The sequence below is a fragment of the Eumetopias jubatus genome, unplaced genomic scaffold (assembly GCF_037043125.1).
Source record: "Eumetopias jubatus isolate StellerSeaLion01/CBP00866 unplaced genomic scaffold, mEumJub1_p1.0 scaffold_1, whole genome shotgun sequence".
Lineage (NCBI taxonomy): Eukaryota > Metazoa > Chordata > Mammalia > Carnivora > Otariidae > Eumetopias > Eumetopias jubatus.
Window position 1 is genome coordinate 127,220,810 of NW_028274807.1, and position 26,398 is coordinate 127,247,207.

At 36.7% G+C, this 26,398-nt stretch overlaps 2 protein-coding genes across 2 annotated transcripts in view; one reads left to right on the top strand and one right to left on the bottom strand.

Annotated features, from left to right (window-relative positions):
• The window catches only part of ACAD11 (acyl-CoA dehydrogenase family member 11), a 97,909-nt gene that overhangs the window by 38,909 nt on the left and 32,602 nt on the right, over nt 1-26,398 (top strand). Inside the window, 4 exon segments of the mRNA XM_028099148.2 lie at nt 3,822-3,899; nt 4,594-4,732; nt 10,050-10,157; nt 11,573-11,671. Coding sequence (XP_027954949.1) covers nt 3,822-3,899; nt 4,594-4,732; nt 10,050-10,157; nt 11,573-11,671 — 424 coding nt within the window.
• ACKR4 (atypical chemokine receptor 4) lies at nt 13,286-14,338 on the bottom strand. Its single transcript, XM_028099146.2, has one exon. The coding sequence runs from the start codon at nt 14,336-14,338 to the stop codon at nt 13,286-13,288; it is 1,053 nt and encodes a 350-aa protein (XP_027954947.1).

Genomic DNA, 26,398 nt, shown 5'->3' on the forward strand with positions numbered 1-26,398 from the left:
TGAAATGATAACTGGAGAAAAGTAATTAGCTTTTTTAAAATCAGAGGGGGAAAGCCTATAAAATTCTATCCAATATTATTATAACTAAGTTTATAAAAATTAAAAGTCGTGTCTAGAAAACAAGATTGTCATATAATACACCAATATTTTAACAGTGTATACATCTTTAGTCAGACTCTTTTGACTTTTAATACTTTTACATATTTTTCCAAATTTTCATAATGGGAAAAAGTAAGCTTCATTTAAACTACTCAAATGACCTTTGAAATTCCTTAGAATTCATTAAGTGAGAACATAAGAACCCATTTTCTATAAGAATGTTAAAAGGTAATTTTTCCTATTTAAAATGGATAGGAGGGGGCTTGAGTGGCTCAATCACTTAAGCATCTGGCTCTTGATTTCAGCTCAGGTCATGAAATCAGGGTATGAGCTCGAGACCCACATTGGGCTCACACTGGGTGAGGAGCCTGCTTTAGATTCTCTCTCTCCCTCTGCCTCCCCCTTCCACGTGTGCATGATTTCTCTCTTAAAAAAATAAAAGTAAAATGGATAAGGAGCCTTAAAAAATAGCATGTAAAACAAGAACTAGCAACATAGTGTTGAGAATACACTTACAATGTAATGAGAACATTAGTCGTATTTTCCTATTCAGTATAATAATGTACTAGTAAAGAACTGTTGCTTTTTTCTAATAGACTTAAGTTTAAAGTGAAAAACATATTGCAAAATTATTTGTAGGCTCAGATTTAAGATTCTGAACTAACATACTGCAAAGCAATATCTCAATCAGTGAATGAGGAAGTTAGATGTTAAAGGTACTATTTGGGGAGAATTGATCAGGCATCAAGCGTATTTTCTGCTTTCTTCTTTCACCAATGTACTGTTTTTCATATTCTAAGAACTAAGGAAAGCTTCTTTGTAATGAGATATTTTATATTAATTCTGACTCCTGCCATACTACAAACGGATTTTGCAGATCTCTAAATGGATAGACTTTAGAACAGGAAGTATTAAATCACACAAGTTTTTAAATAATTATGTAAACATTGGATAATTTAATTTCTCAGAACTGTAGTATCATAAAGAGGTAGTAAGAGATGAGGAGTTTGTAAATGTATTGCATAATATATTTCTTATCAAACACAGTAGCATTGACTATTTCCACGGCCGTACAAGGGATGAAAATAATAACCCTAAACAGGAAATCTCCAATTCAGCTGACTTCCTGACAGAAATGATGAATGCTGTTCATCCTGGTTAGAAAGTCCTTTGTCTTCTTACAGTTTTCACTAAATACATCAGTTCCCTAGACCAGCCATGCTTAATAAAAAGAGCATATTTGTGTATTATATGATTGTAAAGAAGTGGAACAATTTTAGAAAATAATTTTGTAATGTGGCCTTGTGACAATAGTCACAGCTTTTATTTTAGTAATTCTACCAGCGTAAGTGTAAAAAAAAAAATAGATACAGAGATGCTATAATAGCAAAATATTAGAAAATGCCATCATAGTCCATGTTTTAGTTCATCTTGATTCTTTTATTTGCACAAATTAGAAATTATTATTACTGTTTTATGTGGCTAGTTTTAAATTTAGATTTACTCATGTATTTATCACTTTATTTACTGGTTCTTCTTGCAGCTCAGATGTTTCTTTTAGGATCAAGTTCCTTTAATGAGAATCTAGTGGTAACCTTTTCTTTGATCTTTCTTTTTTCCTTTTTTCCTTTTTTTTGCTCAGGAGAGGTAAGTAATGATTCAGATTCAGATTCTCTCTGTTTCTTTTTTTCTAATGGCTTTATTTTGCCCTAATTCTTTTTTTTTCTTTAAATTTTTATTGTTATGTTAATCCCCATACATTACATCATTAGTTTTGGATGTAGTGTTCCATGATTCATTGTTTGTGCATAACACCCAGTGCTCCACGCAGAACGTGCCCTCTTTAATACCCATCACCAGGCTAACCCATCCCCCCACCCCCCTCCCCTCTAGAACCCTCAGTTTGTTTCTCAGAGTCCATCTATTTTGCCCTAATTCTTGAAAGATTGTTTTATTGGATATAGAATTCTAGGTTGACAGTTATTTTCTCTCAGCAAGTGAAGACATTATCGCACTGATTTCTGGCTTCATTGGTTGCTCTGGGGAGTCAGTTCTTAATTCTTTAATTATCAGTGATCTGGGGGCACTTGGGTGTTTCAGTCAGTTAAGAGTCCAACTCTTGATTTTGGCTCAGGTCATGATCTGGGAGTCATGAGATCAAGCCCCACGTCAGAATCTGTGCTCAGCAGGAAGTCTGCTGGAGATCTCTCTCTCCCTCTCCCTCTCCCCCTACCCCTCACTTGCTCTCTCTCAAATAAACAGATAAATCTTTTTAAAAAATTATCATTGATCTGTCCTTCCACCCTCCCCTCCTTTTTTTTTTTTTTTAAGATTTTATTTATTTTTCAACAGAGAGAGCGAGAGAGGGAACACAAGCAGGGGGAATGGGAGAGGGAGAAGCAGGCCTCCCACTGAGCAGGGAGCCCGATGTGGGACTCAATCCCAGGACTCTGGAATCATGACCTGAGCTGAAGGCAGACGCCTAATGACTGAGCCACCCAGGCGCCCCCACCCTCCCCTCCTTTTAAGAGCTTTTGTTTCTCTTTGATATTCAGCAGTTTGAGCTTTGGCTTTATTACGTTTTCTGAACTTGAGGATTGGTGTTTTTCATCAGTTCTAAAAACGCAGCTGTAATTTTTTCCAGTATTCCCTCTTCTCATACTCTTTATCCAGGGTCCCCAATTAAACTGATGTGAGAACTTTTCTCTATATCCACCATATCCCTTAACCTTTCATATTTTCCTTCTCTTGAATTTTTGGGCTTCATTCAAGAAAGGAGTAATTTTTTCATATTTTTCTTCCAATTTTTTTTTCAGCCATATCTAATCTACTTTTCAACCATCCCTAGGGCATTGATTCTCAAAATCTGGAGTGTCAGAATTGCCAGGGCTAGTAAAGAATACAGAAACTGCAGGCTCATTGAAGTAGGATAGCTCGTGGATACTTGTGTTCTCATCAGGTGCCCCAAGTAATTACAGTACCACTAAAGTTTAAGAACCACTGCTTGGATTTTTAAACTTAATGTGGTTTTTCTTTTCCTCAAGTTGCATTTGATTCTTTTACTTTTTTGGTTGTTGTTGTTCTTTTACAAATTTGGCCAATTTTGTTAACCCTTGTCATACTTTTAATTCCTTCCTTTATTCTTGAAATCTATTGGACACAAATACTTTATTCTGTATCTGATCATTATTTTATCTGTAGTCTTTGGGGAGTGTGATTCTGTTGTTACACTATTGGTTTTGTTAATTTTTGCTAATGGTGGCTTGAAACAAGTAGTTCAGTAACACCTGAAGAATTGGGCTATTTTGTTTCTGACCACTGAGGAATTTCCTTATTGTTCTTCCAGCACAGCTATTCATTACTACATGTATTTTTTTTCATTGTTTTAAATATTTTCTCTGGCATTTTTAGTTGTGCTACTTTGAGGGGGGTTCCTATGACCACCCATTGAGCTATATTGCTAAAAATGGAACATTCAAATCTTGGTACAAGATTTTGGAAGTCTGTTGTCTAATAACAAGACAGCATAATTTTGTGAGCAGCAAACCTCTAGAATTGTTTATACTCGTGTATCTGGTTTTTCAAAGAAGTATTACTGATTTAATAGCAGCTTGAAAAGCTTCTTCACCTAAATATGTTGACTTTGGGTATTAGCAGCTTATGGCATTATTTACTTTGTATTAACTTTAGCTAATGAACTTTTTTCTTGTTATTACTTTAAGGAGGTAACTGAGTTCTATGTTCAAAATGAAAATTCAGTGGACAGATGGAAAAAACCTTTAGTGATTGATAAACTTAAGGTAAGAAAAACAAGAAAACCTTTAATGTTGGAAAATGTATATGCAGGTGTTTTTTGAAACCTTGGTTTATTATTGCTGTTGTTGTTATATAGTAGATAATAAATATATCAATAATAACTTTTTAAAAAGAAAGTTAAAAACAGAATCTATAGTATACAAATTAGGTTACATAGTGTTTTGTATATGGTATGTGATGAAGATAGCCTCTTACAGCTTTGAAAGAAAAAATATAATCAACACCACTCACTACCATCTGTTGCAAAATTGCAATAGAAGTCAAGCAGGACATTTGTCTCACATGGGCTCAGTCTAAATTTCATGTTTTTAAATCCTAACCCCAACACATGTATGATATTAAAATGTACAAAATAGTATGTTTAGCATAATTATACTCAAATGTGGGAGATTCTGTAATAACTATGATTCAATAAGAAGTACTCAGGAAAGCAAATTTAGTTTTTCAGCCAAATCTAAGGAAACTTGGAGGAAAAGGCATTTCTTTAACAGTTAGGAAACTGTTGATTTGTAATGAGTTAGTAACTATTTGGTTTTGCACACTGTAGGGTAAATAAAACAAATAACTTCATAAGTGTTTTTAAATTTCAAAAAGCATAAATAGCAATATCTTTTAAAAATAAACTATTTTAGTTCATGGTAAATTATGATCACTCTGGCATATTTATCACCTTGACAGGAAATGGCCAAAGCAGAAGGCCTCTGGAACTTGTTTTTGCCAGCTGTAAGCGGTCTCAGCCAGGTGGACTATGCCTTGATTGCTGAAGAAACAGGAAAATGCTTTTTTGCTCCAGATGTCTTTAACTGCCAAGCACCAGGTTACTATATTATTTAACAACAGAACTTTCTCAGATATTTTGAGCAGTGTTTGAAATTCCTCTATTTTATGACAGGAAGTTTTTCTACAGTCATTGGTTTATAAACTTGTCTATAATTTTACCTCTTAGTTACTTTGTTTTAAATATTTTTAAAAATGGATCTCATATTCTCATTGGATTATTCTTTTGTTAAACATCATTGCATTAAGAGTATTAGTGAGTAGAGGCTACCTCCAAAGGGACTGGCGATATAAAGATTACAGTTTCATGATTGGGTATTAGATATTTATATGGCTAGTTGGAATGGATAGAGAGTTCCAAATTAGCCTATCTCTCCATTTCTTTATCAGTTTTTTTTTTAAGTTTTTAAAAATTTATTTAAGTAATCTCTGCATTCAACTTGGGCTCGAACTCATGACCCCAAGATCAAGAGTCACACACTCTTGCAACTGAGTCAGCCAGGTGCCCCTATTCACCAGTTATTTATTGATTACTTACAACGTGCCAAGCACTGTTCTAGATCCTTGAGATGTATCAAAGAATATAATACACAAAGATTCCTGCCCTCATGGAGCTGATGTTCTAATGGAGGGAGACAAAAATAAATAATAAATATTGTAAGTAAGTAAATTATGTAGTTAAGTTTGAAGATGAAAAGTGCTTTGGGAAAAAAAATTTAAAAAACCCAGCAGGGTAGGGCCACACTGGAATGCTGGGGAACAAGAAATGCAAATTACAGTTTAACACGGAATGGCCAGGAAAAAACCTTTAGTGATTTAAAAACCCTTACTGAGAAAATGACATTGGATACAGACTTAAAAAAGGTAAGAGAGTTAGCTATGCTGATATCTGGGGAAGGAATTTCCATAGCACAAAAAATGCATAGACCCTAAGGCAAGAGTATGATGGGTGTATTCCAAGAAGAGTCAAGGAGGCTGGCATAGTTGGTAGAATAGTAAGAGAAGATAATCAGGGAGGAAAGGGACTTATAGGGCAGGTAAGGGCTTATACCTCCTTTGAAATGGGAAGCCACGGGAGATTTGACCAGAGGAGTGACAAGATGTTATGTCAGTTTTAAAAGAATCACTTTGACTACTATGTTGGGAATTAACAAAGGGAGGGAAGGAAGGAAGCAGGGAGTCTTTTGTAATAATCACAGTTAGAGATGATGGGGATTTGTTCTAGGGTGGTAGCAGCGGAAAAGGTGAGAAGTAGAAAGATTCTAAATATATTTTGAAGGAAGAGCAAAGAGGATTTCCTGATTGGATATGGGGAAGTCAAAGATGCCTCCAAAGATTTTGGCATGAAAAATTGGAAGGATAAGGGAAGGAGGCCAACTTTTCTTTAAAAAGGTAATATGGAAGAGGGATGCGTGGATGGCTCAGTCATTTAAGTGTCTGCTTTCGGCTCAGGTCATGATCTCAGTGTCCTGGGATCGAGTCCCATGTTGGGCTCTCTGCTCAGCAGGGAGTCTGCTTCTCCCTCTCACTCTCCCCCTGTGCTCTCCCTCTCTCTCAATACATAAATAAAAATCTTTCTTAAAAAGGTAATATGGGGGCTCCTGGGTGGCTCAGTTGGTTAAGCGACTGCCTTCAGCTCAGGTCATGATCCTGGAGTCCTGGGATCGAGTCCCGCATCGGGCTCCCTGCTCAGCAGGGAGTCCGCTTCTCCCTCTGACCCTCTTCCCTCTCATGCTCTCTAGCTCTCATTCTCTCTCTCTCAAATAAATAAATAAAATCTTTTTAAAAAAAAAGGTAATATGGAAGAGATAAACCTGGAATGTAGTCTGTAGAAGGTGTTTTCAAACCTGGATTTGTCAAAGAACTGGCTAAGGAACTTAAAACCAAAACAAACAGATTCACAGGCTCCATCCCTATAGTTTTGATTCCGTAGGTCTAGGGTAGACCCTGGGAATGTCTTTTGTCTTTTTTCCCCCAGGTTACTCTAGTTATTCTGTTGTTCCCAGTAAAGGACCAACATTTGATTTGTTGTAGAAGGATGATGGTATGATATTCCTATATTGTCACTGAATAAGTTAGACCTCAGTATTGCCTTTTGTGCTTATTGTATGGCCCTGCTGCTAAAGCTTTCCCAAAAAGAGTTAATCAAGGATGGAACTACCAAAAAGAAGTATATTGGATATGTAAGAGAAAACACCATCTGGTTGCATAGCAAAGTGTTTGCACAGTGGACTTTGACTCTCATTTGGAACTATGAATGAAGTTATAGACTTCTGATGCATGGTGGAACTTATCCTTGGTGGTTTTCCCTCCTCAAATTACCAATTTATCAAATTACTGCTGTACTACATTTTAATCCAATAATGAGGCTATTGTAAAAGTCAAATCTATCACAGAATTTCTAAAGACTTCATCTCATTTATGTGAAGCTATTACATTATACTGTATAGATGGCATAATTTAGTGGAAGGAGAACTGGTAGTCTTTTAAAAAAATTTTTATTGCTACTCATAGTGAGAAATATAATTTATATTGTGACCCAATATGTAGCATATGTAGTTGTATGTGTATGTTCATGGATGGACGGATGGATTGGGGAACAAGAAATGAAAGGCATATATATTACTGAAAAAGGGTTTCATGAAATAATAGTTTCCTTTATTACATATAATATATTCAGATATTTTCCAGTGAGTCTAATCTAATGTGTTCTATTTTGATCTATTTTATTTTTTTAGCTAATGCTAGCCATAGTCTATTAAATTGATTTCGTGACATACTTATGGGTCATAATATGAAAAAATAATGCTATAGAAGACTTCCTTTGCAGACGCAGCCCTGCCACTATTTCTCCATTTGACCCGTGAACTCACTTTTCACTAGAAGATCTTCTAGTATTAAAATTTCATGAGTCTATCAATTGTACTGTCTAAATGATATCACCAAACTGCTGAAATTTTAAAATTGGCCAGGAAAATACATTTTCTTTGGCTAAAGTATGATTAGCAACTCTCCTTAGCAAACAAGGATGTATAAAACCGTAAGTAGAAAACTAGGCGTTTTCTCTTTGTAGTAGAGATATCTTCATGAAGGCCTTGGGGCATTGTGTTTCGGAGCATTTCCAAAGCAGATAAAGAAGGGAATGTGATTGATGCCAATTAAATACTTTGGGAGGTTTCTTAAGTATAAAAGATGAATTTCTACTCAAGCTTTCCAAATAGTTGAAAAGCTTATGGGAAACATATGTAGTCTTCCAATTTGTCTTTTGTTTTGTTTTTTTGCCCTTCATGAAATCATACAATATTGTATATTAGAATGTTGAATATAGCAATTTTAATTCTATAGCTATTACTAGAAAATTTGGGGGGCCTATGGGCTGATTTGGGCTAGAGTAATTTTTTTGTAGAAGTGACTTATCTAGGCGTTTTCCCAACCCATAAATGATAGCTTTGTTTTGCCAGCTTCTCAGAATAAACTGACAATTTTGGGGAAGATCTTAGTCAATATTTACCTCATTTGAACTATAACGAGAAACTGTGAATTTAAAATAAGCAAAGAAGGGGCGCCTGGGTGGCTCAGCCGTTAAGCGTCTGCCTTCAGCTCAGGTCATGATCCCAGGGTCCTGGGATCGAGTCCCACATCGGGCTCCCTGCTCAGCGGGAAGCTTGCATCTCCCTCTCCCACTCCCCCTGCTTGTGTTCCCTCTCTTGCTGTCTCTCTCTCTCTGTCAAATAAATAAAATCTTAAAAAAAAAATTAAGCAAAGAAAACAGCTTCATTAATTATAACTCAAGATTCATTTTCTCCCTCAGTCAAAAAGAATTTTAAGCTAATGTTAATCTACTAGGAATTTTGTGCATTTTAATATAACTTTGGCTCTGTTAATAGTGTCTGAACAGAGTGCAACCACATTTTGAGAGACTTAACTTGGATTTAACTCCATTTTCATAGGCATTTCAGTGACTGTCCTTCAAGTCATGTTTAGAGGTGATACTGAAAAATTCTTCCTGAAAATCTTATGAATAATCAGGGCACCTAGGTGGCTCAGTCGGTTAAGCGTCCAACTCTTGATTTCAGCTCAGGTCACGATCTCAGGGTTGTGGGATTGAGCCCTGTGTCGGGCTCCCCACTCAGCGAGGAGTCTGCTTGAGATTCTCTCTCTCCCTCTCCCTCTTCCCACCCACCCCCACCGCACGATCTCTCATTCTCTTTCTCTCTAAAATAAAATAATCTTTTTTAAAAAATCTTATGAGTAATCAGTTTTCAAGGGAAAGGGTTTTTTTTTTTAAGATTTTTATTTACACATTTGTCAGAGAGAGAGAGAGAGAGAGCATACAAGCAGGGGGAGTGGCAGGCAGAGGAAGAAGCAGGCTCCCCACTGAGCAAGGAGCCTGATGCGGGACTCAATCCCAGGACTCTGGGATCATAACCTGAGCCAAAGGTAGATGCTTAACCTACTGAGCCACCCAGGCATCCCAAGGAAAGGTTTTGTTTTTGTTTTTGTTTTTGTTTTTTTTAGAAGTTTTATAGGAACAAATATCAGAGAAAAGCCCGTAGGGGGTTTTGCTCCATGGCAGATATGAAGCATTCTTTCTTATATGAGAGTGATAGTAGTATATCAGTTACTGAACAATGCCCTCTGAGGTTTGGAAAGGGTCTTAAGTTATCTGCTGTCATTTTCTATCAGGGATTCTGTGTTTAGCATTCTTGAGATACTACCTAGTACTTTTCTAGATGGTGGGGGTGCACAAAAGTAAGAGCAATGGTAGAGTTAAAGAGACAATATTACTCTGAGTTCAGAAGAAGGAGATATTTCTGACTGGGTAATCAGAGATTCTTCACAATGGAAGTGGCTCAGAAGCAGGAATTTACTTAGGAATGATGGGTAGAATTGGACTTGAGAGAAGGCTTGGCACAGGCCAATATGTGAAAGTTAGCACAGTGTATGTTTGAGGAACAGGAGTCTCAGCGATGGAGTCTTAGTAGAGCATGTAATGATAATTGTTCTCCAGGAGCATTGCAGTCACTCCTAGCAAAGCATATTTGCAAGAAAGCAGGGAAGGATTAAGGCAGTAAATTGTTTTCCTCAGACCTTAATTAGGAGTGAATTAGGGACGAAGCAGACAAGTGTGTAATTCAACACAATTGAATAAATATGCACCAAATGCCATATACTTATAATAACTATTTATGGCATACCTTCATTATAAATTATATTTACTATTATGTTTCAAAATATTTTTGTAAACAGATGTTTGCCTTAAAAAGATACATGTGTATATTATCAACATAAAATTTGGATTTCATATTGGTAAATTTTTAAAATGCAAAAGAAATGTTTTTTCTTATTACGTACAGATACAGGGAACATGGAGTTGCTCTACCTATATGGAAGTGAAAAGCAGAAGCAGCAGTGGCTTGAGCCTCTTCTTCAAGGGAACATTGCCTCCTGTTTCTGTATGACAGGTAAAAGCAAATCATGGTTCTCCCCTTGTGCAGTCAGTCATCCTGGAGTTATTATAGATGAGCTAAAATGAAAGAATGGCTTTGTATTTCAGGCAAATTTGCCCATGGACAGAGATGGGCATATGTTTATTTTGAGCCCAATTTCAAATTTTGGCATTTTTAACTGTGCAGAATAAAATTGTCCTCCCCTTTGGGAGGATACCAGGTGATGTTTTCTGGCAGTCTACTTTAGGCATTTAGCAGCAGAGTAAACCTAACCTCAGAATCTTTTGACTTGCATTTCTAAAATTGCCATGTATGTATATTTAATATCTTTTTTGCCCTTGTGTGTGAAATAGTCATCTTTGTAATAATTTTTATTGATAGTTACAAAATACTTAACTCTGCCATAAACCTAGAAAAATAGATCATTCAGCAATGCTGGTCACATAGTTCAAATTATGATCATATGGGAAAGTAAAATTCGGAGCCTGTTAAAAATGGGTTTGGTACCATTTGTAAATAGGAAACAGCAATTGAGAATTCTTCAAAGGAAAAAGTCATCATTTTATAGTTGAGTTTAGAATTAAACTAAATGTCATCTGGCCATAATTTTAGCCAGATTTAAAAGTCTTCTATAACACTGTATGTATTTATAATAGCAAAACTGATCTCCATTTAAAATCAGTGAGAGGCATTTATTGAACATCTGCAGTGACATGTTGTCCACAAAGCACTAATTGGAGGTTACAAAATAAGTACACAGATCCCTTTCTAAAGGAACCCCATGGGTCTCTAGTTTTAGAAATAGAACACACAAAATATCTGAAGGACCCATTTAAAAGAGCAGCATATTAACAAGTGCAGATTACTGTGATTGAGGGCTAGCGTGTACATTTTGATATGCCATATAGTAAAGCAGTTGTGTGAGGGTGTCCCATGGAAAACTTTCTGAAGACATTGTGCTGAGCAGGCTTTACAGAATGCAAAATAAGTCAGGGACCACATTCCTGATGGAATTTGCAAGGTACAGTTGGAAATTGTCTAAGATAGTAAACTAGATGGTAGGGAAATCTGGCTTGCAATATTTAGTATTTAGTAGATTTCCATTGTGGACAATAAACAACAATATTCCTAGTCTACTTTTGATGATTAGAGAAAGGATTGAGTGCGTTATCTCAAATCATGTATCAGTGAGGAAGCCAAGAACACAATTCAGATTGCTGATCCCAGTGTTTGAAATTCATTCATTCATTCTTCCAGTGCACATTTACTGAATACCTACTATGTGTAGGTTATAGGAGAACCAGGGTGGAAGTGGGGGAAGGATAGGAACATGCCTCTATCCTCAAAGAGTTCACATTTCCTTATCTAAAGTCTCTTTGTAAACTGATGATGTCTGCCTGCCTGTAAATTCAACCTTTGCTTATTTATAGAGCCCAATGTAGCGTCGAGTGATGCCACAAATATTGAATGTAGCATCCAATGAGATGGAGATAGCTATGTAATTAATGGCAAGAAATGGTGGAGCAGTGGTGAGTATTCAAATCCATCCTTTGTCCCAGGTGCTGTGCTAGAATAATATGATACATAATTATTAGTTTCATGATCACCATTCTTTAAATTCTGCCTTTGAAAGCATATTCAAATTTAGAAATATTTGATTAAACAAAAGTAATTTTTTAAAAATATTTATTTGTTTTGGGGGCACCTGGGTGGCTCAGTCGTTGGGCATCTGCCTTTGGCTCAGGTCATGATCCCAGGGGCCTGGGATCAAGCCCTGCATCGGGCTCCCTGCTTGGCGGGAAGCCTGCTTCTCCCTCTCCCACTCCCCCTGCTTGTGTTCCATCTCTCGCTGTGTCTCTCTCTGTCAAATAAATAAGTAAAATCTTAAATATATATATATTTATTTATTTTGGAGAGAGGGAGAGAGTGCAGGGGTGGGGGTTAGGGCAGAGGCAGAGGGAGAGGGAGAGAGAAACTCCAAGCAGACCCCATGCTGAGTGCGGAGCCCGACCTGGGAATTGATCTCACCACCTGAGCCAAAATCAAGAGCCAGAGGCTCAACCGACAGTGCCACAAAGCCTCCCCAAAGAAAAGTAATTTTAAAATAACATATCTTGGTTAGGTGATACTTATTTTTAAGAGCAGAAAACATGTCTTTTTTTTCCTACAATTTTACAGTTCACAGTTTTTTATAGTTTGCGAGAGAGAAAATTCATATTAGTGCACACTATTGATCAATGTAATTTCTATCAAAATTAAATTTCAGTAGGGACATATTAAATGAACTGTAATAATTTATAAATGTAGTTAAAGAGATAAGATATACATGTTATTAAAAATTGTGTCACATACTTTTATTGCTTAAAAATGCAAGGGCTTAAGCAAAATAATAAGAATCTATATATAAGAAAATGTATTGGTTAGTCAGCCCTCGGTAATAGATTCACATAAATGGATGAGCCCTTTAGGAAGTCACAGAATTGGCATCTAGGTAAATATGATTATCTAAAGATTGCTTCTAGAGTATACGTGTAAATCTAACAGGATAACCAGCTTATTACTAAAGAAAATTGACATCATGGAAGCAAATTACATGTTCAGAAATTTACCAGGGATAAAAAGAAAAAAAAAAATTTACCAGGGATGTATTAAAAGGGCCAGTAAAGCTTTTTATGTAATTTTTTAATTGTTAAATTGTTATTCTTTGGGGTCTTAGGAAATCACAAACTAAGAAATAGGAAAAAAGGATTAAATTTTGCTGTATAGTTATTCAAGTACTGAAATTATGCAGTGAAATCATTCTTACATTAGACTTTAGATCATTTAAAATAATTAAAAATGCCCCTTAATATAAGCCTTTTTATTAATCTGTTTCAGATGGCCTAATTCATAGCATACTGTTTTTATTATTTATGTCTGTTAATACTATTTTCCAATATTGTTAATTTTAAGTTCATGTTTTGTGCATTTATTATTTCGTTTCCTCCTCCGTTGCTATATTCTTCCCATCCTCCCCCCACCTCTTGATTGCTGTAAGTTGGCACCACGGTGTTTGAGATTTAAGTTTCAGAATAAAGCAGATGTTTTATCTGAGGAAGAAGCAGCATTCATGTGTATCGAAGCAAGAGACAGCAGTGTTGCATTTAAATGCTAAAAGTACTGGTTGGCTCTGTAGGATCTTCTGAATCAAAAGGAATCTCCTCCACGTTTTGTCTTTGTCTTCTCCAGGACCCGTATTTCTTAGCAACTTTCATAATGTAGTTTTTAAAAGAGGCTCCCATGAAAACATACAGGATTGGGTTGAGGCAGCTGTGAAAGAGTGCAATGCTCTCCGTGATTTGGACGGCAACATCCATGCGTTTGCTCATGTCACAGTCGGTGATCAGGGAGTAGATGATGTCTATGACTTGGCAGAACCTGACAATGTTATAAGGCAGCTGAGTGACAATGAAAACTATAACCACTGTGAGCAGAACTTTGAGGGGTCGAGATTTTTTAATGTTGGGCATCCTGATGAGTGTCCTTGCTGTGACAAAGTAGCACACTCCCATAATAAGAAAGGGTATTACAAATCCGATGCAGATTTCCAGCATTTGAATTGATGCTTTCACTGAGGTTCCTAGGTGATATGGAAAGATGGGAATGCACCTAGCCTTGTGATTTACTGTATAAAAAACCAGCTGAGGTATACTCAGCAAGATGGCAGCCGTCCAGACACAGAAACACATAAGCCAGCATGGTTTCCCCACTCCTGTTTGACCTGGGGCTTTAGTTACTGCCCAGTATCTGTCTATGCTGATACAAGCCAGAAACTGCATTCCAGAGACAAAGTTGACTGTGTACAAGGCTGAAGTGACTTTGCACATGATTCTCCCTAAAACCCATCCATGAACTGCATTAACTGCCCAAAAAGGCAGAGTGAATAGAAGGAGTAAATCTGCCACTGCCAAGTTCAGGATGTACACATCCGTTTTGGTTCTCTGCTTCTTGTAATAGGCATAAATTGCCACTACTATGGAATTGCCTGCAATTCCAATGACGAAAGCTATTGTGAAGAAGGCAGGCAAGAAAACTTTTGCAAATTTTCTGACTTCCTCTTTTATACAGATCACTTCATACTGACTATAGTCATGAGTGCCATTCACTTCATTTTCCTCATAATAGTAATCTGTTGACTGGTTGTGTTCCAAAGCCATGGCTCCAATCTAAATGTCAAAAAGAACATAGAATATTAATTTTAATATTGTTTAAAAGGAAACACTTTTTAATCTAGCATATGTTTTGTTCTTTTACTAGAGAGTAGATTGTTGCTATAACATAGGTGAGGCTGAATCTGCTGCTCTTTGAAATTTGAAACTCTTCAATGGAAGCCACACTGGAGTATATGCCCAAGATTAGTTCTTCATCACCTGTTTTTACAAGTCTCTGTGCAGGAGCTGGAATTTACACAAGAACAATAAAAATAATACCCTGAGGAGCTTTCTTAATCATTAAACCCTAAATCAAAGTAATGACTTTTATGTAAAAATAGTTTTTAAAATATGAAAATTTAGTCATTTCAACAAAAGGAATAAAAAGTCTTATATTTTTTACATATACAACTTTGTGATTCTTATGCAGGATATTGACAGTAAATTAAATAAATTATTTTATTCATCTAAAATAAATTTATTTTTCTTATTTATAAACTTATTTTTAAAAATAAATTTATTTTAAAATAAGTTAAATAAATTACCTCAGTGTTTATACTTAATTTCACTAGTTGGCCTTTATAAAACAAAGTTTCCTCTACTTAGCTTCCCTTCAAAACCTGTCACACATGCTGAATGTTACCATTCAGTAGCATCATTCCACCAGTTACCGAAGTTATAAGCCTACACTGTCCTTGACCTCTCTCACCTTCATCCCTAATTTCCAGTCAGACCCTAAATTCTGATTTTACCTTCCCAATAGATTGTGAATCTGTCTCTTTTTTTTAATTTGCCCTCTTTGACACATCTGCACCATTCGACCACCATTGTTTCTTACCTGGCCTATTACAATATCTTCCCAACTGGTATCTGCTATTCTTAATCCTCCTTACCACTTCTTTGTCAAAATCATTTTTCTTACTGCCACCAGAGTTCTATATCTCTGAAATGTAAATCTGTCACTCTTCTGCTTAGCTCCTCACCTGAAAGACACATTACTCCACCTGAAAGATATAATCCAAGCTCCTTAGCGTGATGCCCAAGGCTCCCTCCATAATGTGGTCCTACCCATGGTTCCTGCTACATCTCTCTACTATGCACCCCATGCTGTGCTACATCTCTCTACTATACGCCCCAGTTATAGTACTCATCTGCAAGCAGTTTGCTGGCACACACCATGCTGTAGCACATGTCTACGCCCCAGTTATAGTACTCATCTGCAAGCAGTTTGCTGGCACACACCATGCTGTAGCACATGTCTACATCATAACTCATTCTGTTCCTTCATCTGATAGACTGTTTCCTGCCCTTCTCTTAAAGGGCCAATTCCTCCTCAGTTAACTTGGACATCACCTCCCCAGAAGACTTTCGTGATCCAATAGCTATATCTACGTACATACCTACATTCATTCTCAGAGAACTGACCCCATCCTGTGGAAAAGATGGGTTTCTTAGTTCCCTAAGAGTATGACCTGTTGGATTTATGTTTGTAATGAATACCTTATGGAGTGGCTGCTATACACTAGGTGCTTAGTAAATATTTGTCAAACTAAAGGTTTTACAAGCAGATATAAAGCTATTAGTCTAGAATAGATAGATGATATGGCAGGAATCTTCTTGTCTCATCATTAGTTATTTTACTGTATTGGTTATTAACACCTTATAGAAGTAAGATAAGCTTGCACAGAATTCACAAGTTTAGGGGTTTTTTGTTTTTTTTTTTAAGATTTTATTTATTTGCCAGAGAGAGAGAGAGAGCACAGGCAGGGGGAGCAGCAGGCAGAGGAAGAGGAAGAAGCAGGCTCCTGGCTGAGTAGGAAGTCTGATGTGGCACTGGATCTCAGGACCTGAGCCAAAGGCAGATGCTTAACCAAGCCACCCAGGCGGCCCCAGAATTCACAAGTTTTAAAATGTATATAAAATTGACTTTCAGGGGCGCCTGGGTGGCTCAGTCGTTAAGCTTCTGCCTTCGGCTCAAGCCATGGTCCCAAGGTCCTGGGATCGAGCCCCACATTGGGCTCCCTGCTCCTCGGGAAGCCTGCTTCTCCCTCTCCCACTCCCCCGGCTTGTGTTCCCTCTCTCACTGTCTCTCTCTCTGTCAAATAATAAAATTTTAAAAATCTTAAAAAAAATTAAAAAATTAAAAAAATTGACTTTTAGTGTTTTTATTTTACTGCTGAGTTTTATTTTGCTTTTTCCTTAGCCTTTCTGTCTCCCTTTGGTTATTTTTGTCCTTGGAAGAAGCTCTAACATTCTTATAGAATCATTCAAAACAGTGTGCCAATTTATGGTACATTTCCAAAAGAATATTCTTATTCTTACTAACTCTTTTTGGATGAGTAAAGCAGAGAAGGCTCCTCAAGGAAATATACCACGTAGAAGAACTGCTTTCATTATGTACAAACCAGGTGCCAACAATTTAAAATGACTATTTTTACCCGTAAGTTTATTTGAAAAGTTCCAATCTAGAAGACCATTCTATTCTGATCATCATTTTCTTATGTGTTAATTATTAACACAGTATGAACTTTGTTCTTTCTTCCTCATTCATCACAAATCTTGAACCTGATGATAAGGAATAAAAAGCCCAAATAATATAAGACACTAAGGAAGTATATTTTTAAATAAGAATCTTACTAAAAAATGTGAGTAAATAGGACAGGAATGGAAATTATTTGCAGGAATTGATCCTTCTGGCAGATATATAAGGAACACATTTTAGATGTCTTTATTACAAGAACAAAAAAATAGCATTTGTAAAATAAAGCAGAAAAAAATGTCATAGCAAAACCTATTTTCTCATTAACAAAGTTTTGTAGGCAAGTAATGATATTAACATAATACCAGAAATAATAAAATATTTTCTTCTTGCTATATTCAGATTTTTGTTTTAAGATTAAAGTGTATAGCTGTTTTCAAATAGCTCTTTTTTGCACATGTTAACATTTAGATTTTTGTGCATCAAGACTCCCTTTACATAGGTAAATATACAGTCTTTGGGCTTTAAAAAACAATCTTATCCAAGTTAGAATGAGAAAATGAAAAAAACCAACCTGTTTCAGCATGCAGAGAGGAGCAGTCTTGAGTGTAGAGTAAAATCAAATGACCTCTTTAACTCAGGCTACTTTTGTTTTCGTTTTACACCCCGCCTTTGTCTTGCATGCAAGAGGGCTTTCCTGAAATTTAACCTTGTGAGCACTTGATCTTTTATTTTTTGTATAACCATGCTGTGAAGTCAAATCCAAGTTCTAAAGTGTCTTAGGGTACAAATTTGGGAAAGAATTCCATCTTGTTTCAAAAGCTACATACCTTTCAAAGTTTCCACTTAGATGAAAGGAACAAGAAAGTGCCTGCTGCTGAGGAACCAATGACCAAACCAAAAAAATTCACCCCAGAGAGCATCAAGGCAGCTAATGAGCACTTTGTAGATAGGATCTAGAGAAATAGTCTCAAAAGTTATTTTGTTTAGGAAAGAAAAGAAAAATGACTTTAACTCAGAAGGTTCTTTTTAAAGACCAAATTATCACAGACTAAATTCTGAGTAATAATTAGGCATTTATAGAACTTAATATTTTTTGTGTCACATCATTTAATATTTTACTTAAACTATTAAAGTACTCTTGACTTTGCTATATTTCTTCCCTATCCTTGACCCCAGAGTATGCCTTTCCCCATGACTTTAAACACTCTTGCCCTCTTTAAACTTTTTTTTTCAAAGACCAGCATACAAACCTTCAAAATCCTTCTGTCTGGGGACGTTGTTCTTCCCACACTTCCAAACAAATGAAAATTAGAGAAGAAGTGCGGGCAGATTCAGCCCTTCTATTTGAACTGGACTCTCCATACATTTGTATAACAATACCCTTTATTTCTTTTCTCATGCAAAGCTAGGCTCAGTCTCCAGTTGCAGAAATTATAGGCAGCATATAGATGGGTCTTGTTTTTTTATCCTTTCTGACGCCATGTCTTTTGATTGGAACATTTAGTCCATTGATGTTCAAAGTAATTATTGATATATATGTATTTATTGCTATTTTGTTACTTGTTTTGTGGTTGTTTTTGCAGTTTTTCTCTGATCCTTTCTTGCTGTCTTTCATGGTTTGCTGGTTTTCTTTAGTGATATACTTGGATTCCTTACTCTTCATTTTTTGCATATCTATTACTGTTTTTTGATTTGTGTTACCATTAGGTTTATATATAACATCTTTTGCTTATAGTAGTCTATATTGAGCTGATGGTTGCTTAATTTTGAACTCATTCTTTACTCCTCTGCCCTCCACATTTCAGATATTTGGTATCATATTTTACATCCTTTTATTTTGTACTTCTCTTGACTGATTTTTACAGATATACTTAATTTTTTTTCTTTTGTGCTTGTATTTTTTTTTTACTCTTACTTATGGTTTTTGTTTTCCATTCACAGAGCCCCCCTTAACACTTCTTGTAGGCATGGTTTAGTGGTCGTGAATTCTTTTAACTTTTGTTTGTCTGGGAAATTCTTTCTCTCTCCTTCTATTCTGAATGATAACCTTGCTGGATAGAGTGTTCTTGACTGCAGATTTTTCCCTTTTAGCACTTTGAATATATCATGCCACTCTCCTCTGGACTGGAAAGTTTCTGATGAAGAATGAGCTGATAGACTTACAGGGTTTCCTTTGTATTTAATGGTCTTCTTTTCTTTTGCAACCTGTAACATTCTTTCTTTATCACTGTTTTTTGTTTTGTTTTGTTTTGTTTTGCCATTTTAATTGCTGTGTGTCTTGGTGTGGACCTCCTTGGGTTGAATTTGTTGGGGGGAATCTCTGTGCCTCCTGAATCTGGATCTGTGTTTCCCTTTCCAGATTCAGGAAGTTTTCAGCTCTTATTTCTTCAAATACATTTTCTGCCTCCCTTTCTCTCTCTTCTGGGATCCCTATAATGTGAATATTATGCTTGATGGAGTCACTGAGTTCTCTAAGTCTATTTTCATTATGCAGTATTTGTCTCTCATCTCCGCTTGATTGCTTTCCATTACTCTGTCCTCCAGGTCACTGATTTGTTCCTCTGCTTCCTATAGCCTACTATTTATTTCATCTATTTTATTTTTAATTTCATTTATTGAGTTTTTCATCTCTGATATGTTAGTTTTTATCTCTTTGTCAAGGGTCTCACTAATGTCCTCCACCTACTTCTGAAGTCCAGAGTATCTTTACGATTATTACTTTAAATTATCTATCAGGCCCATTACTTATTTCTGTTTCACTTCGATCTCCTGCTGTGATTTTTTTCTTATTCTTACATTTGGGACATATTTTTCTGTCTCCTCATTCTTCTACCTCTCTGTGTCTGTTTTGGTGTTAGGAAAGTTAAATACATCATCCGCTCTTGAAAGTAGTGGCTTTATGAAGAAGAGGACCTGTAGTGCCCTGCAGTGCAGTGTCTGCTGTTCACCAGAACCTGGCACTTAACCTGTGTGTGTTGCTTGCATCCTGCTCTTGTGTCCGAGTTGCTTTTCCTTTCAGTCCAGACATCTACACTGAATCTCTGCCTGTTGTGGGTTGTGCTTGCTCTCTGTGATGTTAGTGAGACCCACGAAGGCTGTTTCTGAGGGGGCATGACTGCAGAAGGGCTTGCGGGCAGGACGGCGGAGTTAGCAATATTTATTCTGAGCTTCTAGTCCTAGGCTGGATCCCCTGAAGTGCGGAGGCATTAACAAAATTTGTGCTGAAGCCAGCAGTCTTGGAGTGGGCAAGTGTTCCAGGAGAACTTATGGGTGGGGTGCATTGCTAGCAGGTTAGGCAGCAAGTGTCTGCGCAGCACCATCTCCCACATGTGGCTCTGTGTTTTGGGGGGGAGGGGGGAAGCTGGTGCCCACCAACTCCTTTGTTCCCAGAGAAGTTCCCCAACACACTACAAAGTCAGTATAAACAGATTTCCTTCCCATTGTGCAAACTGTTGCTTCTATGTTGCCTCTCTGCAGGCTGTCAGCTATCACTCCCCTCCCAATTTGCCCAATGCTGAGTCAATCGACTTTTAAAGTTCCAGGCTCCAAGTCTTACTGGTTATACAAACTCATGGAATTCAGCCCCTCCAGTTTTCAAAGCCAGATGTTATGGGGATTCGTTTTCCCTATGTGGGTTCCATGTTACTTTCCCCTCTCTGCACCCACAGTTCCCTCTTTCCTGCAGGCAGCTCCCAACCACCTTTTCTATTCTTCCTAACCTCTTCAGTGTGGCTTCTTTTCTACATTAGTTGTGGAGTTTGTTTTGCCAATCCTCAGATAGCTTTCTGGTTTATTTACTCAGAGGTGATTGAAATCTAGTTGTAAACATGGGACAGTGGTCCGCCTACTCGGCCATCTTTGCAAAGCCTCCTCTCTTACCTCCTGTTCTTGATCTTATATACACTGGAGCAGTGTGAAGTGAACAAGTAAACCTCCCCTAAATTCTCAGACAGGCCTACAAAATCCTGCAAGGTCTGCCTCCATCCCTCATTGCCTCTCTGAGCTTATTTCCTATGCTTTGCTTGTTTGGTCTGCCACACCAACTTTCTTGCTGTTTTGGAATGTACCAGTCACATTCTTTCTTAGGACTTTTGTACTGGCTCTTCTGTCTGTCTGGAATGTGCTTCCTCTTAATATTTGCAGGTCTTACTCCCTCATCTCTCAAGGCTTTGTGCAGTCACCACCACCTCCTCACTGAGGCAATCCCTGATTACTCTATTTAAAATACCCCTCACCTGCCTATATCCCAATCTAGCTTACCCATAGTACTTATCCTCTGTTAATTTACTATATAATCTGTATTATGTTTGCTGTTATCTCTCGCCCTATATTAGAATATAAGTTTCATCAGAGCAGGGACTTTTATTTGCTTTCTTCAGTGATACATACCAAGTGCCTAGAATAGTGCCTGGCACATAGTCAATATTTTGAATTAACAAATAATCCTACTTTCCCTTCTGATTATCAATCTATTGCACTTTCCCTTGATGCTGTACTTCTTTAATGATTCATTTATAACTGCAGCCTCCATAATTAACAATTATGTAATCTCTTCAATCCATCTATATTCTATGTAGAAACAATACTGACTTGTGAGCCCTTGTTCAGTGCTATTACTCCTATCTAGAATACTCCTCCCCCTCCACTTTAGCTCCCTAACTCCTATTTAGGATTCAGATTCAGATCTGACCTTAACATTACTTAATTCAGGAAGCCTTCTTTAACCTTTTAGATTAGATCAGATGTATGTACTCTTTACTCCTATAGTACAATCTCACTCTGTTATTAGTACTTAGTAAAATTTTCTATCAGTAAAATTTTCTGTCTTCCATAGCAATCATGTATCCTGCTATATCCTCAACATTTAGCTGTATGCCTTACTTATGGTACCAGTTTATTGAATAATAATTCAATACATGAATGAATGAATGAATGAATGATTCAATAAGTCAATCAGAGTTTAACTTATCCTCCACAGACAAGTTTAGCAATGGAGCTGGAATTTTTTTTTTTAAGATTTTATTTATTTGACAGAGAGAGGGCACAAGCAGGCAGAGCAGCAGGCAGAGGGAGAGGGAGAAACAGGCTCCCCACTGAGCAAGGAGCCTGATGCAGGGCTCAATCCCAGGACCCTGGGATCATGACCTGAGCCAAAGGCAGACACTTAACCAACTGAGCCACCCAGGCACCCCTGGAGCTGGAATTTTAAATCCAGATCTTCAGTCCTAGGCTATTTCCACTTTATCATACGATCTCTTATATATCTTTGTTATTCCATGATATCATCTATTATAGAATCTTGGTAATTTTAAAGGGTATTTAAAAGTATCCTTTTCCTTTGTTTTATACCCCCCAACAATCACATGCTTTCTTGTAAATAGGATTCCCTTCTTGTAAATCAGTTATAATGCTATAATCTTTATATCTTTCAAAATCACACATTTTTTGCTAATTCACACACATACCCAGCCCTTGGGGCATAAAGGATCTCAGGATCAAGCCTCTTTTGGTGTTATATATCATATGAAATAAGGTGAAACTAGTATATTGCCTGGCCTTTTCCTGTATTTTCCTCCTCCCCAGAAAGAACTAAAAGAGATGGTGTTGACAGGGGAGTCTTGACAAGATATGAAAGGCAATCATATAGCTTGGAGATTAGGGAAAAGCATCATTTACCTTAAGCAACTTAAGAAGGTGCTAACTTATTCCTTTAGTGCCCCCCCACTTTTGATACTTGTCTCCTACTTCTCATATCCCTAAGAATGGAGTCTTTATGATTCCAACTAGCTGCTCACCATAAATTGTCTCTCACCCTTACCTGCCTTAACATACCAATGTCCCTCATTCCTGAAGAATCTCTCTCTCCACATCCATTTCTCAGCCTTCCTCTTGTAGTGCCATTTTGCTCAGTGATAGATGTTTGGGAAAGCAATCTGACTAAACTATATACTGTATTATCATTGAAAATATCATTGATATTGAGATATGTATTGAACATTTAGATAATACCATGATTTCTCATTAGTGTCCATATTACATATTCATATTGTATGTGAGTTTTTTACTTAGCATTTTCTGTTACTCAAAATTCACTATAAATGTAACTTGTTAAAAGATTTTATTTATTTGTTCAAGAGAGAGCATGAGCGGGGAGAGGGGCAGAAGGAGAGGGAGAAGCAGACTATCCGCTGAGCAAGGAGCCTGATGTGGGGCTCGATCCCAGGACCCTGGGATCACGTCCTGAGCCAAAGGCAGCCACTTAACGAACTGAGCCACCCAGGCCCACCTATAAATGTCATTTTTATAGCTAAATAATATTTTGTTGTGTAGATCATAATTTGCCTTCCCACTCAGCTGTTATAGGACTTGCAGAGTGTTTCTAGTGTTTTGCTATTACAAGTGATGCTATAGAAAGCATCTTTGTAGATGATGTGGGAAACTGAACTTAATTTGAGAAGTGTTGAAGAATGTGATTAATCATGTGTAATTGTCTCTTTCTTACACAAAAGATAGCGTTCTTACCATTCACAGTATAGACTAATTATAGAGTTCTTCAAGAAAAGTGCATGGAAAGATTCCTTATTCTTTTTGGAAGGATTCCATTGTATGGACACAGCCCAGTCTATTTAAATAGTCTCTTATTGATGGATATTGGTTTATGTCCATTTCTTTGCAAATACAAACAATACTACTGCAGTGGATAATATTATGCCATCTATCTTTTCATTCGGGAACAGCTATATCTATAGGATAAGTCACAGAAGTTAGATTGATGGATCAAAGAGTAATTGAATCTGTAATTTTGATGGATATGGCCAAGTTGTACTACCTAGGGATATTACTTTGTATAATAGTAGTGTCTATCAATAATAGAAGTGTCTATTTCCATGGAACCTTGCCAATAGAATGTGTTATTTGACTACCACTTTGCTTTCTAAATGACTTGTAACAGATTCAGTACTCTTTGCATCTTCTTGCTGGTCATGTATGAAATACTTTCCCCCAGTTGGTTTTTTTTTTTTTGCTTTTTAACTTTGTTTTTCATGTACAGTAGTTTTATATAGACAACTCAATTGATCTTGTTCTATTGATTTCATTTATCATTTTTAAGGTTTAAAAATTTGTTCCCATCCAGACAAATTTCATAATTATTTTTTCTACTTTTTTATGGCTTGATTGTTTAAATTTTTAATAATTTTCAACTCTGATATTTGGAATTGATTTTGATCCAACCATATTCTGTAACAATGACAGCAATAGTCCAGCATTTAACATTTATTGTGTAATTACTATGTATAGCCTTTCTAGAGGGAGAGCAAGTGAATTTCAAAGGGTGTTTCCCCCCATTAAAAATAACACATATTCCAAGAGTAAACATTAGATTGTGGCTTTTTCTTTCTTTCTTCTTTTTTTTTAAAGATTTTATTTATTCCTTTGACAGAGAGAGCACAAGCAAGGGGAACAAGAGGCAGAGGGAGAGGGAGAAGCAGGCTTCCCAGGAGCCCGATGTGGAGCTCGATCCCAGGACCCTGGGGCCATGACCTGAGCCAAAGGCAGATGCTTAACCAACTGAACCACCCAGGCTCCCCAATTGGGGTTTTTTCTTAAGTGTAGGATTGTATGATAAATATTTTTTTAACAGATATTTATTTAGATTTTATTTATTTATTTATTAGGGAGAGAGAATGAAAGCACAAGCAGGGAGAACTACAGGCAGAGGGAGAAGCAGGCTCCCTTCTGAGCAAGGAGCCCGATGCAGGACTCGATCCCAGGACCCTGGGATCATGACCTGAACCGAAGGCAGACACTTAACTGAGCCATCCAGGCGTCCCTGATATACATTTTTTTTAACAGATGGAAATTTCATTGTAAAATGGCACTTAACTCATAATGGTTTTTTTATTCCAATTTGAATTGAAGCTAAGTGTTAGTATTAAAACTAAGACCAAGTGAAGTTTAAGTATTTCACCTCAAATTCAATGTAGAAGAAATAGCCTTGAGACTTTGTGGATGGCTAACTGTGCTTCATGTTATATGCTGTTTACATCATTTTACTGTTACCACATCCATACCCAATGGTCATGTTTTTTTCCACCTGCCGTTTTTCCTTGTGTTAGAGAATGATTTTGTTTGATAACCATACGATTTGTAAGAGCCTAAAAAATTAAAACTCCCCAGCAAATATCAGAGGATATTTTCAGCCTGACTTAATCCTGTCACTTGAACAGCCTTGAAATACCAGAGTCTGAATTAAAAACAAAATTATTTTATAGTGCCATCTGTTTTCATTCATGGAGGCTGTGACACCACAGATACATTTAAATGTTTCCTGGCCTATTCAGATTTCCTCTAATATATTTCATTTACAACATTTGTTATCCTGTTCATTAACTAAAATAATAAAAAAAAGAGGGTCACCTGGGTGGCTCAGTCGGTTAAGTGTCCAACTCTTGATCTCAGCTCAGGTCTTGATCTCAGGGTCCTGAGTTCAAGTCCACATTGGGCTCCATGCTGGGCATAGAGCCTACTTAAAAAAAAAAAACCCAATAATATAAAAGAGCAAAAGCTCTATTTAGAAGAAGGATGTGTTTCAGCTGCTGCACCTTCCAAGTTCAGCTTGTAGCTAAGTTGAGATGATATATTTGTGAGGGTTTTTTCCCATTTTCTGAAACATCAAGGTTAAATCAAAGTATCTTAAAATTTACAACCTATGCACTCACCCTTATTTCCTCTACTTAATGACCACAAAAGGAGAGCCAGTTTAGAGGTTTTATTTCTTAGAATCTGAATTATTCTCCATATTAGATTGAATGAGGCAGAATCAAAGAATTATTTGCCTTGTTTCCTGAGTTTCTTCAAAATTTACCTGATATCTGAAATCTGTTAAGCACTTACTTTAAAGCCATGGCAACAATTTTTCATGATAGAGCAAGACAAGAAATGCTATTGGGAAATACTAGAGAAAAATATATTCTGGGTATTGGAAAAAGAGGGCTTTCAGCTAGGTTTAGGAAATTATTTAGAAAAGATTTTGCTTTTGAAGGATTTAGCTTCTGGTCATCTAAGTTTAAAATCCACAAAACCTTAAAAGATTTATCAAAAATGTCCTTGATTACTGATAGAAAATAGAGAAAGAAAAGATCTCTAGCAAAAATGAACTCCAAATTGTGCCATTGTGTCCTAATCTGATTTCTGAAGTACTCCCACCATGGAAACAATGTGGATTATGTAAAGCAAGTGACCTGACCCTTTCACCCTGTGGGCCTCAAGGTTTCCTACAACTAAAACTTCAAAAACTCTAACTAGAAAAATACTCACTTGAAAATTTAAAAGGGAGCCTCTCTGGAAAAAAATTTTTTCTCTGATTTCTAAGAATCAAAGCACAATTGCATATTATTACACCGCCAGGACCAATCAAGGGTAAAAAAAAAAAAAATTCCCCAGCCCAGCATTTTCCAGATAAGAAATTTCAGTTAAGATCCATAATTCAATGTAGATAATCTGTTGTCTGAATTATCCTAATGTTCTTCAGGTTGATCCTCAGATTAGTGGAATTCATTTTTTTTTACCTATTAGCACCTATA

What these genes read in the sequence shown, in the direction of transcription:
- ACKR4 (XM_028099146.2), bottom strand. Translation starts at nt 14,338, where the DNA reads ATGGCTTTGGAACACAACCAGTCAACAGATTACTATTATGAGGAAAAT.